This window comes from Lagopus muta, chromosome Z (assembly GCF_023343835.1).
Source record: "Lagopus muta isolate bLagMut1 chromosome Z, bLagMut1 primary, whole genome shotgun sequence".
In the NCBI taxonomy this organism is placed as follows: Eukaryota; Metazoa; Chordata; class Aves; order Galliformes; family Phasianidae; genus Lagopus; species Lagopus muta.
In genome coordinates this window covers 11,999,627-12,016,039 of record NC_064472.1, presented here as the reverse complement: position 1 = coordinate 12,016,039, position 16,413 = coordinate 11,999,627, and the positions used below count along the sequence as shown (strand labels likewise).

Here is a 16,413-nt window from a genome sequence, read left to right as displayed (position 1 = left end):
TGATTTTGCATGCTCATTTTCAAGTGTCAGTATCTCATTACCACTGTCATCCATGCATCAGTTCGTCAAACTGCCATTGTATGCACACAAAGACAGGAAGTGTCTGATGGAATCTTGATGGGATGTGGGAGCTGCAAGGCAGTGGTACACTCCTTTGGTGATCCAGGGCTGTTTGCAGAGACAAAGCCTTGTAGAGCAGAAACATTTCTGATCAGAGACAAAAGTTGCAGAGTTTAAATTACAAATTCAGGAAGTGACAACATTATGTTTCTAATAACAAGACCCCTGCAAATGAACTGAACTTAATATTCCTATTTCCTTGATTAAGTTCATAGATTAGTATTTTGGCATATCTTATTTAATAAATGCCTCCAAAAAACTAATAACCACCAGTTTCACTTACTGATCAAATACAGAAGTTGATATTTTTCTGACATGAACTGTGCAAAATTAAGGCTATGATAAGACAACTTCTACATTTAATATCAACACAATTTTGAAAGAAAAAGCTGCTTAGGGAAAAGTGTTTGAAACTATGGGGTTAATAATTACAATACTTAAGAACTTCAAATCATGTAGGACAGTGTCTAGCATATTAAGTGCAGTGCAGCAGAAGCTATAGGAGTTTTCACTCTGAAGTAGTTTTACAGATTTTCTCAGCTAGAATAAAGGGTCAGAATTGATTTATTTTTCATAGGGCAAAATTCCTTTTACATAAAATAATTATTTTTTAAAAAAGCATAGCTTTTCCAAAGACTTCAGAGTTCCTCTCTTGGCTTTCAGTATTTTTTTATTTGTAAATCTTCTGCAAGAGCCTCCAAAATTATTATTTAGACAAAAGGAGAAGACACAAACCTACTGTAACATTATGTGGCTTCACATTCGGACACATTATTCATAATATTCATTATTACACAGAAGATGTGTAATAAATCTGTGAATGGCCTCAAAAAGCAACTTTACACAGAGCTTTCTAGAGATCTCAAAAATTATGCATAGTACATAAATAAGACTTACATGTGGGTCTCATTGCTTGTTGTGCAGCTGTATTTAATTAGAGGTCTGATGGTAATGAGCCTATTTCCTATCCCAGGTGGAGAGAGAATGAAAGCTGAGTAAAAGAAATGAGCATTATGTAGAGTCTCAGATATCAACAGAGAGAACTGAGCTGTTAGCAGCACGGTGAAATAACAGAGAGCACAGTCTTCTTATAATCAACTCAAAAACTTCACCTCCTGTTCATTTCTAGTCTTAAGACTTGTTCATTAATTTCTGTTTTTATAAATGTTTAGTTTTTCATTGCTTTTCATTCTTTTAGTCCTATCTCTGGACTTCTCCAGAAATCATTGTAGTGTCTGTTAATATAGTCTAGGTCAGATAATGGAGCAGACAGAGGACCTTTTCAAATCTTCTCTTGATTAGACATACTGTGCTCTGTTCAATTCTTACTGAGCACAGCAGATTTTTCTCTTGCATTCCTCCTTCAATTCTCTTTCAATAACTACCGGAGGCAGGTTAATTAAAACCAAGCCTGTTGTACATAGCATTAAGTAGTGTAACATTGTTCTAGAGTATCTATTACAGAACCAGTGGAATGTTGCCAAGGAATTGAATGTAGCTAATATTGTCATGTGCCCTAGAACAGAATGTACAGTATTGTGGTAGTGGCCAGACACCGTGCTGTCAGGCAGTGTGATGTTACACTTTGTAATGTCATCATGATGTTAATAGTTTGTAAAATAAATCAGTTAAATTAGACAGATAAGAAGAATGGAACAGATAAAAAGAATAACATGAAACGAATCTTCATATTTCTGCATACGATGTTTCAGTTTAAGTAACAAGCAGTAACAGATACTTTAGTTCAAGTAACTAACAAAGACTCCAAAGAATGTCTTGTAATTTATCTCATATTAAGAAGTGTTGCTCTGCATTTCTGAGCACATAAAAAGTAGGTAGATATGATTCTACAAATACATAAAACTCTTGGATTTTCATTTATTTATGTTTATACATAAACTAAAGCAAAAAGTCGTGCAGACTTCAGAGGGAGATTTTCTTGAGTGTGATCAACTAATGATAGCAGTGATTTCTGGGATTTATTTAGTTTACTTAATATTAGCAAAGAGGACGAGACAATATTTACAGAGAAAGTCATCCTGTTAGATACAGAACTATTTTAAAAGAAACCTGATGCACACATTGTAGTTGTATGAGTATTAAAACAATTTCCCAAGTGAGCAGATTGGTTTTGTGACATAATGATGCAATGTGACATTACAATGAAACTCTCTGAAGTTTTGATGTTGTTGTTTTGAAGAAGTTTGGCCTGAGTTTCAGTAAGTGGCAATACTGATGGTAAACAATTTCATAAACTGGCTTTGAAATATGTTCCACAAAGTAAAACTTCATGCTGAGGGTGGAATGCATTCAAACTAACTGCAGATAGGGGCCATTGAAATCTTCAGTTACTGCAGTCAAATTTACAATTACAGAGTATGGGTAATCTGACTTTTTTCAAATCTCTGTCACTAAACCACCATACATATGGAGTCTTTTTTCCTTGTTTTTGAAGTGAGAAATACAAATCTGCATCTTTGAGTCTTATTTTTAGGACTTAAGATTGTTACTGATTCTGCAGGATACTTGTGTCTTCACTCATTACAATTCAGTCTGGGATTAAATTGTCACCATCACAGCCTAACCTATATGTTGGCATGCAAGTACACGTTGCCTTTTGCTACAGGACAGTAAACTGCTGTGTGAATAACTGTAGCAAATCCCAAAACAAGATAAATTCATTTTTAAAAAAATATATAAGTCAAAGTGCTAGCTAGCAAACCAACTACCAGCACAATAATGTCCACATCTACAAAAAGTGACACTTTCTTTATCTCTATTGTTCTTATGTACAAGAAGAAAAAGTCTTCTTCCATAAGCCATGCAAATACTCTGCAGTCAACACGTTAAATTTGACTCACAGGAAAGATGCTCCCAAGAGAGTTCTCACAGATGGTTAGTTAGAGAGAAGGAGAGGAAAGAGGAGGAAAAATAGCAAAGCTTCCCTTTTCCTACTTTGCAGGCTATGTCTACTGGTTTGCGTTCAGCTCAGCTTCATCTTACATTCTATCTTCTTACATATCACAGAATCACAGAATCACTGGAGTTAGAAGGGACCTCAAGAGATCACTGAGTTCAAACCCCCTGCTAAAGCAGTACTCTACTTGTCTCGTAGGCATCCAACGGGTCTTGAATATTCCATAGGAGACTCCACAACCTCCCTGGGCAGCCTGTTTCAGTGCTCCACCACCCTTACTGTAAAAAAGTCTTTCACATGTTTGGAAGTTCTACAGAACTTTGTATGTACAAGTTTTATAACATTACTCCCTAGCCTATCACTACACACCACTCAGAAGAGCCTGGCCTCATCCATTTGCCTCCCGCTTCCCCGTAAATATTTATAAATATTTATCAGATTCCTTCTCAGTTCTATTTTCCCCAGGTTGAACAGGCCCAGGTCACTCAGCCTTTCCTCATACAGGAGATGCTCCAGGCCTTCTATCATCTTTGTAGCCTTCTATCATCTTTGTGGCCCTCTGCTGGACACCTTCTAAGAGATACCTGTCTTTTTTGAACAGGGGAGCCCAGAACTGAACACAGTATTCTAAATGTGGCCTTATCAAGGCAGAGTAGAGAGTGAGGATCACCCCCCTTGACCTGCTGGTCACACTTTTTTTAAAGCATCCCTGGGTACCATTGGCCTTCTTTGGACATCATGGCATGCTGCTGGCTCATGGACAACCTGATGTGACTTCACTTATTTCACTTTGCAGATCTAAAGAGGGTGTCTAAAGTTAGGAGCCCTAAGAGTTTAAACTCCCCCTACAGTCCCCAGTTGGTCAAAATCCATCTGGAGGCAGTTCAGATCACAGGAGTAAATCACTCTCTCTGAGTTACAATGTAGAAATAATAAGGAGGCTTTTAATTGGATTAATTACTTAAGGGCCTAAAATTAGAAGGGGGTAACTTTGGGCAATATTGCTATAGGTACAGATAACTTGAGCCCTGTTTTTCTTGAGAAGTTAAAAGGCATTAACAACTCTCACAGTAATTGTTAACAATTTATTCCTGTTTGAAACAGAGATATCAGGAGTTTTGTGCTAAATTATCTACTACATTGATACGGATACTTTGTAGGGTACTTACTCATGATGTACTCTAAAATGTTAGATCAAAGTAAGTATCATCTTGCAAAATGTCATGAGAGATTTAAAATGAAGGTCCAAGTATTCAGACTTTAATCATAACATTAGGCCTTAGATTGAAAATGGATTAGCACATCTGTGCTTGGATTAATAATATGACCTAAATATATTTTGAAATAAAGTTTTGCAAGACTTTTGACTTAGTATTGCATAATGTACTGATTAAAAAGATGTACTCTACAATATAAATAGTAGTACATGTAGAATGTATTAAAAATTGGCTGGTGTTGCTCAAAAAGTAGGTGTCTTTGGGGAATGACCAGGGAACATGTGTGGGTGTTTCCAGAGGCTGGAAGTCTGCAGCTGTTCCACATTTACATCAACAGTAGTAGCACAATTGTTTTGGAGGGGTAGTCTGTATATATGGCCTTGTAAATTAGGCTAGTTCAAGGAATGTTTAATACGGCAAAGTACAATGCTAAATGAAGGATGTGTGCATATGAACAGAGTGAGAATATGTTTTGTGGACAGCCCCAACTCTAGAAAGACCAGAGAACAAACATGGTGCATTTGTAATATGGTGGTCAAGTAGTTCTGCTCCCTGACCCTGCATGTTCAGAGGATGTGCTGGAATGAGCTAGAGGTCTGCATCTGCTGAGATTTCTACTGAAAGTAGAGCCTACTGGGGAGTAGGGAGTGGGAAGACTTAAGGGAGGAAAAAAATGGAAAATTGTGCTTTTCCAGGTTATAACAGAGTGGTTATGAATAGCCAATGTGGGTGATTATCCCCCTTTACTCAGCACCTGTTGGGCAGCACTTAGAATACTGCGTTCAGCTCAGGACCCACCTGTCTAAGAAGGACTGATAAACTGAAGCAAATTCTGCACAGAACCATAAAAGTGGCCAGGGTTCTACTTCACATGCCTTGGAGGGAGGAGCTGAGGGAGCTGTGTTGGCTGATCCTGGAGAGACAGTTCCAGAAGTATCATGTAGAGCCTTCCAAAACATGGGAGCAGACCAAGCCAGACTTCACTGCAGTGCACAGCAGAAGCACAAGACAGAGCAGTCATAAAATCAAATAGAGGATCTCAATGAATATTAAAACATATTAAAACAGAAACAGATGGGATTATTCAGAGAGGTCACGAAATCTCTTTGAGGAGGTTTTCAGAATTTGGCTGGAACAATCTGATCAGATTTTAGTGCCTGCTCCGCTCTGAGCAGGGTGTTGAACTACATGATCTCCTGAGGTCCCATCTAAATGGAACCACTCTGCTACTTCATGTTCATGATAAATAATTTTTGCATGTAAAAACAGGAAAAAAAAATCCCAGCCAGTAATTTAAAAACTGAAAAAAATACTTATTTTCATATATATAGAGTTCCAGTTCTTCAGTACAAAATATGTACTATAAATAGTGTATACAATTCTTGCTGTCACAAATAAATACATGGGAAGCACTGAATATGCACATTCACACAGACAGACGTCTGGAAAATTTGTTCTCAAAATGAAGGTGCATTCCTCCAAATCTTAAATGAGACTACTAGTAATAATACATTGCATTTTTATAAAGTCTTTCATATTTTGGACTTCAAATTATTTAGAGGATGAGATAACAAGCATAGCGTTAATTCTGAACTGGATTGTGTATTTTAGTCTCAAATGAGTTTCATTTGGCAGCTATGGGATGAAAAAAAGGAACGCATAGATACTGAATCAATAGCATGCCTGGGAAGCAGGGAAAATCACAAGGATTCAGTCAGTTTCAGTTTGTTTTCCGGAGGTTTTGGTTAGGCAGAACACCACATGGCCCCAAACTGTAAAAAATACTCTGGTTTTGCTTTAGATGCTTATTCTGGAATACCACAAAGGAAATTAAAACGGCAGATTACTGCCAAACACATCCCTCTTTGGTTTCAACAGTATTCACCGAGTTTTCTATCTCCCCCTAATCCTTTGTGAGGCAGCTGTGCTAGGTGACCCAGCAGGGCTTAGAGCCACTTCTTCTTCTGACTCTGCCTCATTTAGGAGATAGATCTCATTTACCAGCCCTGAAGCTGTCGTAAGCATCTAGTCAGTAGCTATCTCCATCTGCGTAAGCAGTAACTAGAGATGGCAGCAACATGTGTTTTCTCACCTCTTTTATGCCTGCTTCCCATTCAAAGGCTGTGTGTTGCAACTCTAGGTCTGGCTGTCCCTGTCTGCCATGCAGGCAAAAGGAGAACACATTGAGAGGGTTCCCAGCAGAACAGTCACATATTCAGTTACCTCACTGAGCTCCCCTCTGCTCAGTTGCTTAATCACACAGCTGAACAGCCAGGCAGGGCTGAAATTCTAGTATGCAGACACATCTCTTTCAAATACAGCCTTGGAATGGGTCTGAGAAAAGATATATGGAAGTTAAAAATCAATAAAATGTGCCACTGCACTACATCAAACTGAAAAGAATGTATAATCTGTATCACAAAAAGTCATTAAATGATCAGAGCACTAAGAAAAGTGTTTAAAAGCACGTATTCCTGGAAAACTATATAATGGCTCATTACGAGGCTCCGTCTCATATCCATCCTTTTGTTGTTGTGATGTGGATAACAGAAATGTTGCTGTAGCTGCAGGGTAGTACTATAGACTGTACTTGTTCAGGAAGGTGGGGAGGAAGGTGACAGATACTGTGATAGGGGTGGTATTCCCTGCTCAAATTTAAAAAATTGAGGAGTAGTTAAAAGCATGTGATAGGTGCCTTTTGATTGAGTGATGAATATATCTGAAAAGTAAAATGAATGTCTTGAGCTAGCTCTATCCTTGTTAATAATAATAAAAATCAGACATTATTTTTGGAAAACAGAAGTCATGTGAGTACATCATGCTGACACACACAGTATCAGAGCTTTCCTGAGAGGTTTTGTTTAATGGGAGAAACAGATCTGCAGGGCAGAATGCCAGCCATGCCTCTGACCACAAAACACATACAGGCATTTCTGGATTTTGTTTGAACTCCAATTGCAAACACTTGATTTTGTTTGTTATACCTGAACGTTCACAAAACTGCTAGATTTGATTACAGTGTCTTTGGTCCATTGTTCATAGTTACTTTGTAACAAATTCGGAAGCTGTAGAATTAATGACTTCAGCTTATGTGACATAGCTAGGAATACAGCCCAGCTATGCTTCCTCATAGAATCACAGAATGAGATGGCTTGGAAGGGACATTAAAACTCAGTTCAAATCCCCTGCAGCTGGCAATGTCCCCCTTCCCTCCCCTCCTCTCTCCAGCTCAGGCTGCCCAGGTCCCCATCCAACCCAGCCTTGAGTACCTCCAGGGATGGGGCACCACAGCTCTGTGGGCAGCAGTGTCAGCACCTCACCACTTTCTGACTAAAGAATTTCCTCCTAACATCTAATCTAAACCTCTCTTCTTTTAGTTTAAAGCCCTTATCCTATCACTATCAGACCACATGAGAAGTTGGTCTTTCTCCTTGTTATAAGATCCTCTCAAGTACTGGAAGGTCGCAACAAGGTCTCCCCAGTACCTTCCTTTCTCCAAGCTGTGCTTGCCCAATTCCCTCAACTTCTCTTTATAAGAGGTGTTCCAGATCTCTGATCATCTTCTTACTTTTATTTCTCTTCCAAGTAGTTCATCTCAACTGTTACATATATTGCATTTCCACTCTAGAGGATCACTGAGGATACTCTCCCTTCTTTTCCTCTCAGCATAATAGTGGTTTATACAAAATAACGTATCACTTTTGTAAAGGCCCACAGCATTTCCCTTTGAGTGCTACATAAGGCTGCAGAAGCAAAATGAACTATGCACAACTACATTTTGCACAGCGGATATTCAGGTTGGATTTTAGGAAAACTTTCTTCTTCAAAAGAGTGGTCAAAAATTGGAACAAGCTGCCAAGGGAAGTGGTGGAGTCACAATCCCTGGAGGTTCACAAGAGATGTGTAGATGTGGTGCTTGAGGTTAAACACAAAGGACAACTTACTTACAGTGTGTGTCATTCTCTTGTTAAGCTCCCATTTTATGTAGAGTAGAACATATTCAGTCTATTGATGAGATGACATTATTAATTCAAATTGGATTTAATGTTAATTTCTAATTAATACAAAATGAATTTCTGAATAATTGATGAAAAATACATAGGGATTGTATAATCAATGGATATTAAGATGTTACAATCACAAATAAACAAGAGAGTTAGGCAAAGTAGACTATGATAACAAAAGAGAACAAATGGAAGGCTTACTCTTATGCTGGGCTCACCCACAAAACACCAAAAGGAGGGATCTCCAGACAAGATCCTTCCCCACTGGTAGCCAGCTCTTAAATAGGTCCATGAGAGGTGCAGCCTGGCTCCACCCCTTCCGGCAGCACAGGTGAATTGCCTTCAGCTGTGCTCCTCTGGCTGACTCATGGCTCGCCTCAGTGATCAATCAGAGGTTCAGGCCGTGACTCAGCAGTTCCCATGCAGGGATACATTAATTCACATTTTGATAAATGAAATGTCAGTAACACAGGATATGTGCACTTCTTGATTTCCAGTTTATTTTGCTTTTTCTAGCAGTTTCAGATGATGTCCAACACTCACCTATCTTGTAATTCATTAAAAAATTTATTATTTGAAGGAATTCTACAGTGAAAATGAAAACGTGATTAACTCAGGGATGCAGTAATAGTGATTCAAGTGTGGATCAAAGTATCCTGTCTTCAGCAGTGGCCTGCAATGAATGCCAAGGCTCAGAACAGAACAAGCTGGTGTGGTGCTTCCCCAGAATACCTTCTCGTTCTCTAGCAGTTTTCAGTTAGGAACGTTCAATTATCTCAAAAGTATTCTATAAAATCTATTGTATGGAATCATAAAAATTTTGAATATCTTTGTCTATTGACTGATGTTTTGCCAGAGGGACTAATTTCAGATGACTTTCTGTTTCTGTCAGAGCTGGCGTTTTGTGCATGCTGACTCAGGACATTTGATAATTATGTGACTGAAGTGGCCATTCTTCTTATGTTTTCCTTCAGTAATGTCTGCACATTAGTAATTCCATACACAAAAGAGTAGCGTGCAGTGTTTATAACCTACAGTGTTCACCGTTAAAAATCAAGTGTTCTTTGTAGCCATTCAGTCCACCGGTGCTGGAGGCATTCCTGTCACTGATCCAAACCAGAATCCATGTTTGTCCAACAGCAGTGCTAGTTATGTGCAACTGGGATGGCAGTGGGCAGGGTCGGAGGGAAGTGCAGGCATCCGCAGAGTCCGCGCTGCCATGTCCCACTGTGATGGGAAGTAGCACCTGTCCCAGTACTCTGTATGCTTTACTCTTCTTCCTTACTCTGCTTCCACTACATCCCTTGGCAGGAAGGACTCGGGCCCTTAACATTTTTTTTCTGAATGTTTAATTTTACTGGCACAAATAAGACTTCTGTAAATAAAGCACTCTTCTACTAAAGTGGACTTGGACAGAGACTGAAACATAGATAACTTGCATTTGAAACAAAATGTGCTTATAAGGCAAGGCCAAATCAAGCATTACTGAGTAAAAAAGAAAAACGGCAGAGTTAAGGAGACATTAATTACGACTATTCACACTGTGGCAAGCACCCAGGTGTAATTCATGTTAAGCCAATGGAAACATGAAAAGCAACTGAAGTTGAAATATTCAGGGCTTGTTTTTGGAGGATTTGGAGTATTTCTTGTCATGTAGGCACTTATAATTTTATGGTTGCATGTTTGAATTTACTGTGGCTCTTAGGAATAAACTTAAACACTAAATTTTCTTTTTAAATACTCTGTAAATTGTTTTATTTTACATTATGAAATATCCTGATGTATTTGAGTTCACTGCCTCAAAATACACTAACAAATGTACTGACAATTAAATGTGAGACCATGAAAAGCTACTTCTGCACTTTTACTACATTTTAATGTAATTTGAGTTTAATCAAAACAGAACTTGTAATCATTTTGAACAAGTATGGTCCAAAAATTAAGCTAGCCTTGAGCAACGCACAATTTCTAAATTAAATTAGTAAAGTAGAAGTCAGGAAAATCTAAGTGAAATTTGGGTATTGAATTGATTTGATTTTTCAGATCTAAATAGAAAAATGTAGCTATAAGCAAGAGGTCCAGAGTGGATCATCTATGAGGAAAACACCCTGACTACTGGGACAGTCTGGTCTTCAAAGTTCAGCCATGATCTGCCTGTTGGTCCACGTTTTCTGAACAGTCAGGCTTATTAGGGCTTTAACCAAACTCATGTTTAGTAGAAACACATTTCATTTCACACACCTCTAAACTCATGAAATGTGGAAAAAGGGTCTGACTACTTGGGAAGAATACAGGAATGTTGTCAGGGTCTGCAGGGATGCGACAAGGAAGGCTAAAGCCCACCTGGAATTAAATCTGGCAAAGGGGATAAAGGATAATAAAAAAGGTTTTTTCAAGTACATTAACAGTAAAAGGAAGACTAGGGAGAATGTGGCTCCCCTGCTAAGTGACGGGGGTGTTCTGGTAACAGGGGATGCTGAGAAGGCGGAGATACTGAATGCCTTCTTTGCTTCTGTCTTCAGTGAAAAAGCTCCCCCTCGGGAATCTGAGACCCTGGAGGTTAGTGAGAGGATCTGGGGAATGGAAGACCTCCCTTCAGTCAGGGAAGAGGTGGTCCGAGAGCACCTAGGCAACATCAATGTTCAGAAATCCATGGGACCCGATGGGATTCATCCACGGGTGCTGAGGGAGCTGGCAGAGGTGATTGCTGAACCACTTTCTGTCATCTTTGAGAAGTCTTGGAAGACGGGGAAGGTGCCTGAAGACTGGAGGATAGCCAATGTCACTCCGGTCTTCAAAAAGGGCAAGAAGGAAGACCCAGGCAATTATAGGCCAGTCAGCCTCACCTCTGTCCCTGGAAAGGCGATGGAACAGCTTGTGCTGGATGTCATCTCCAGACAACTGGAAGAAGAGGAGGTTATCAGGAGTAGTCAGCATGGGTTCACAAGGGGGAGGTTGTGCTTGACCGACCTGGTAGCCTTCTATGATGTTGTCTCTGGCTGGGTGGATGGGGGGAGAGCAGTGGATGTAGTCCACCTTGATTTCAGCAAGGCTTTTGATACTGTCCCCCACGACATCCTTATAACAAAGCTGAGGAAGTGTGGGATAGATGAGTGGACAGTGAGGTGGGTTGAGAACTGGCTGACTGGCAGAGCACAGAGGGTCGTCGTTGGTGGTGCAGAGTCTGGATGGAGACCTGTAACCAGCGGTGTTCCTCAGGGATCGGTGCTGGGTCCGGTCTTGTTCAACATCTTCATCAATGACCTTGATGAGGAGATAATGGCCACCCGCAGCAAGTTTGCTGATGGTACGAAGTTGGGAGGATTGGCTGACATGCCTGAAGGCCGTGCTGCCATTCAGCAAGACCTGGACAGGCTGGAGAGCTGGGCAGAAAAAAACCGGATGAGGTTTAACAAAAGCAAGTGTAGAGTCTTGCATCTGGGGAGGAATAGTTGCATGCACCAGTACAGGTTGGGGGATGACCTGCTGGAGGGGAGCTCTGCGGGGAGGGACCTGGGTGTCCTGGTGGATGACAGGTTGGCCATGAGCCAGCAGTGTGCCCTTGTGGCCAAAAAGGCCAATGGCATCCTGGGGTGCATTAAAAAGAGCGTGGCCAGCAGGTCGAGGGAGGTGATCCTCCCCCTCTACTCTGCCCTGGTGAGGCCTCATCTGGAGCACTGCGTCCAGTTCTGGGCTCCCCAGTACAAAAAAGACAGGGATCTCTTGGAAAGAGTCCAGCGGAGGGCCACAAAGATGGTGAAGGGCCTGGAGCATCTCCCCTATGAAGAAAGGCTGAGTGAACTGGGTCTGTTCAGCCTTGAGAAAAGAAGACAGAGAGGGGACCTGATCCAGGTCTATAAATATCTGAGGTGTGGGGGCCCTAGTGGTGAGGCCGGACTCTTTTCAGTGGTGAGTGGAGACAGGACAAGGGGAAACGGCCGGAAACTGCAGCATAGGAAGTTCTGCACAAATGTGCGCAAGAACTTCTTTACAGTGAGTCTCAGTGCAGTATTAGACAACAGTAAGTTGCTGGTGACTTCCATCACTTTTATGGATCTTTCAAAAGAGATCTCCTCATCTTAAGAATGAGAATAAGAATTTTTTAAAATAATACTAATTTTGATATCTAAATACAGTGCCCTAATTTTCAATTTTATTGACTTACTGGAACTCAAAGAGAATTCCAAAGAATTGGAATTCTTGCTCTTGCTCAAAAATAAAATATGGTAACAGACCTTTGCACAGTATGATGATGAGTCTGGAACTCTTTGACGTGATACATCTGAGTCAAGGATTCGGCAAAGTTTAGGCAGAGACTGGTCAACTAATTTGAGTTCACCCAATCACATAGTACTAACAGTTAAGGTTGAGGTCAACATGATGCAGGTTGACAGCAAGCTGAGCATGAGTCAACAGCATGCATAGGTAGCCAGGATGGCCAACCATGTTCTGGAGTGCATCCAGCATATCATCTCACCGACTGAGGAAAGCGATTGTCCCATGCTACACTGTGTGTGCGACCTCATCTTGGGCACTGTGTGCAGCATTGCGCACCGCAGTACAAAAAGGTATAAAACTATCAGAGAGTGTCCAAAAGAGGGCTACAAAGATGGTGGAGAGTCCACAGGGGATGATGTGTGGGGTGTGGCTCAGGGCACTTGGTTGGTTCAGCCCAGAGCAAAGGAGGTGAGGGGAGGCCTGATGGCGGCTGCAGCTCCTCACAGAGAGAAGAGAGCAGCACTGATCTCTGCTCTGTGTGACAGCCATAGGGCTCGAGGGAACGGCACGGAGCTGTGCCAGGGGAGGGCTGGGGGGTGGGGAAAGGCTCTGCTCCTGAGGGCGGTGGGCATGGAAGAGCCTGCCCAGGGCAATGGGCATGGCACTGAGCTGCTGGAGCTCACAGAGACTTGGGACGCTGGTCATTGGGTTTGGTTATGAGTGGTGCTGTGTGGATCTGGGAGTTGGGTCAGCAATCCTTGCAGGTCCCATCCAGATAATGATATTTTGTGATTCCATCAGGAGGAGTAAGGTGGCACACTATGAGATTTATGCCAGCACCAACTGAGGTTATGGTGAAGACAAATGATGAAGACAAATGATGAAGAGCTGCCTGCTCTTGGACAATGGGCATTTTTGCATGCTCTTTTGTGAAGCATTAGATAGGGCTGTGCTGAGAAGGAAGCCTAGAAGCACAGTTCTGCTAAACTTTTAAGTAAATTCCTACCTTCTTAGATCATAGGCAGCATAACACTAGGCGTGCTGCCTAGCAGCCTGAGATTGCTACCGCTTGAGCAGAAGAATCTGGGGCTGAAGTGACCAACGTGAGCTGCACGTCTAGGCTTTATCAACGAGCTGCAGAGCGTGAGGTGGAAACCGTAACACCTTTTCTGTTGACACTGCGTTCGGTTTGTGTTAACACGGCAGCGGCGGCAGTACGGGGCGCGGGCTGCAGCGCCGCCGGCCCCAGCCCCTTCGGGCCACGCCTGAACAAGCCGCGCTCCGGCCGCCTCCCCGCCCGATTATGTTAATCCGCCGGGCTTTACATATCCCCTCCCAAAGGCCCACCCCCGCTATGAGCTGCCTCGAGCTGCCGGCGCCGCGCCGACCGCCCGCACTGCCCGCCGGCACCCGGAGCCGGCGCTGCACGCAGTGAGGCGGTGCCTCCTGGAGGGCGGCTGTTTGGTGCTGGGGGGACTATCGCCTAGGGAGGAGTTAATGCGGCTAAATTCGGAGACACAGCTGAGGCTTATAGATATGTAAACATATATATGTGATTACACGTCTATTTATAAAGGTGCTTTTGAGGCCGTCATAATGAGAAACCAAGAAATTTCAGCTTGCCTAGGGAATGTTTCTTACACAGATGTACAGCACTGTGCGGGCTGTGATGCTGCAACCAGATCCCAGTGCTTTGGGAAGATTAAACGTGGTCTCCCCAGAATCAGAGATCCCCAGGCTGTGCCCCCAGCTGCAGGCCTGCAGGCACAGACAATGCACAGCGCTGCGGAGGAGCACTGTACAGGTACGTCTCGTTGGCTAATATTGGTGTGTTTGCTGTGTGCCCACAGCGCGGGGATTGCTGGGGAAAGGGGCAGTGACAGCACAGTGTGCCTGTCTGATGGCTGTGGGATTGGTGATGCAAAGCAGAGCTTGGCTGGCAGTAGTTTCTTTACTGCAAGTTTGCAGTGTGACAGAAATCTTCAAGTTGCATTGAATTTGAGAAAAAGATGGTGTATGACTAGGGTTTTGCCTCTGTAGCACCCCAAAGCGGTTCTTCTGTGTTTCTAGGTGTGCCGCTTCAACTCTGGCTTTCCAAAGTGGTAGGCCTGACAGCAGGGGGAACAGCACTCATGTCCCGAGCCCTGCACTGATGCATTGTGCCTTGAGAGCTGTGGTCCTGCCTGGCTCCTCTGGGAGCTGCGTGGCCTTGGGGATGAACAGCAAAACCCTGTATCATCTGGGTAGTGAGGAGGACAGAGAATCAAAAGTGATTCAGATGGTACTGTAGTAACAATATTTGTGAAGATTATGCTTTTAGAAACAAGTACTAGAGTTTAGCATGCTTTGCAGGAGATGCAAAAGGGAGATGCTACTAATCATTTTTAACTGTGCAGATTAGTGAATGAGCAAAGTCAGCAGGAAGAAGTGTGTTCCTTCAAGGTCTCAACATGGTGCTACAATTGATTTACTTCATCATGCTTGGGATAATTAAGCAGTGAACTTTCCCTTCTAGTCTGTGCTTAGATTTGAGCACACATTCTGCCATTTATTTATATGCCTAAAATGAAGGACTGTGTCACAGCCATACTCTATGCAATTCAATTTCTGCAACAACTTCTATGCTACTTCATAAGGATTTGTGAAAATTAATAATGGTGTAGTGCCTTGAAAGTGGTAAAGCTTTATTTGGCAATCGATTTTGTTACCCTTGCAGTTACCATTTTAGAGGCTTTTATAATATGATAAAAATGTTGAGCACCGGGCTGTTGGAAATGTTTAACAAAAAATTTTTGGTTATATGCCTTGGCACAGTTCAGGTATTGCAGTACTGCAAGAATTATGTGGAAGTGATAAGGCTCCCAAAATATTTCCTTCACTCAGATGTTTGAAATAAAGCTGAGTTTTCATTTTTCATAGAAATTATATTAAATACTGTTGGGGGAAGGTATTTCTAATTTGTGTGCTTGGAGTTGTTTAAATGCCTGTTTATGTTTTCCCTGTACAGAAATGGATAGGTGCTACATACAGTGCATTTATAAAAGCTTTTGCAGGCTGTCAGCTGAGTTTCTATGACACAAGCAAAATATTTTATTTTTCAAATCTTATACTGTATGCTGCAAACCCATGCTGAAGCTAGGAGTCATAAGTGGAATTCTTTGGGTAAACGAATCCTTTCCACACTAATCAAGAAAATTGTACTTAAGATTCTGCAACATTTGGAAAAGTGACTGAAGAGAAGTTGGAAAAGCCTTCAAGTGTTAGGGCCCAATTCTGTACAGCTTTGCCTAGATGAAGCATTCTCGCTTCCATAATTGCTCTCACTGACACTGAAATTATTTATGGGAATTATAAACTGTTAGTATGACAATGAATGTGCAAGAGTCTTAGCAGTATAGTAGGCTGGATTGTCCTTCCACTTCTCTCCCAGAAGTTTTATTGTGCGATGGTTAGTTAGGTGAAGATTTCCTTTCCCCTTTCTGAGTGTGAGAAAAACAGAAAGCACTTCTTTGACAATGTACATGCTGCTGATCCAAACAGGAATGTGTGAGGTTGTTTATCTGTTCCCAAGCTGTATGTACAGGAGTCTATCTGAGCCCAAGATAAGCAACACACGTACACTTTATATTTAAAACAAGGTGTTTGAATAGCGTGCAGGGCTGTCTTCAGTGATCTCCTCATTTGCCACTGAAAGGCAGTCATGTCTGTAGCACAGACAGACAAATGTCTGTCATATACAAAAAAGAAATCTAATTCTCAAATGTAAGTTTTCAAAAAACAAATGTATTTATCCAAAATTTCTTCTCCATGCATTTGAACTACTTTATTTCAGTAATGCTGAAACTATTTATTCCAGTATGTCACTTTGGTATGGTTTTGGACCAGACATTGGGAATATTTTCTATTAAAATTTTTACAAAATGAGAAGCTTGTTTCA

General features: G+C 41.7%; 1 protein-coding gene across 1 annotated transcript in view; it reads left to right on the top strand.

Moving 5' to 3' along the window:
- Positions 1–13,855: 13,855 nt before the first annotated feature.
- Positions 13,856–16,413, top strand: part of RANBP3L (RAN binding protein 3 like) — a 38,383-nt gene continuing 35,825 nt past the window's right edge. Inside the window, exon 1 of the mRNA XM_048931747.1 lies at positions 13,856–14,280. Coding sequence (XP_048787704.1) covers positions 14,073–14,280 — 208 coding nt within the window. The 5' untranslated portion in view covers positions 13,856–14,072. The remainder of the gene's footprint in view (positions 14,281–16,413) is intronic.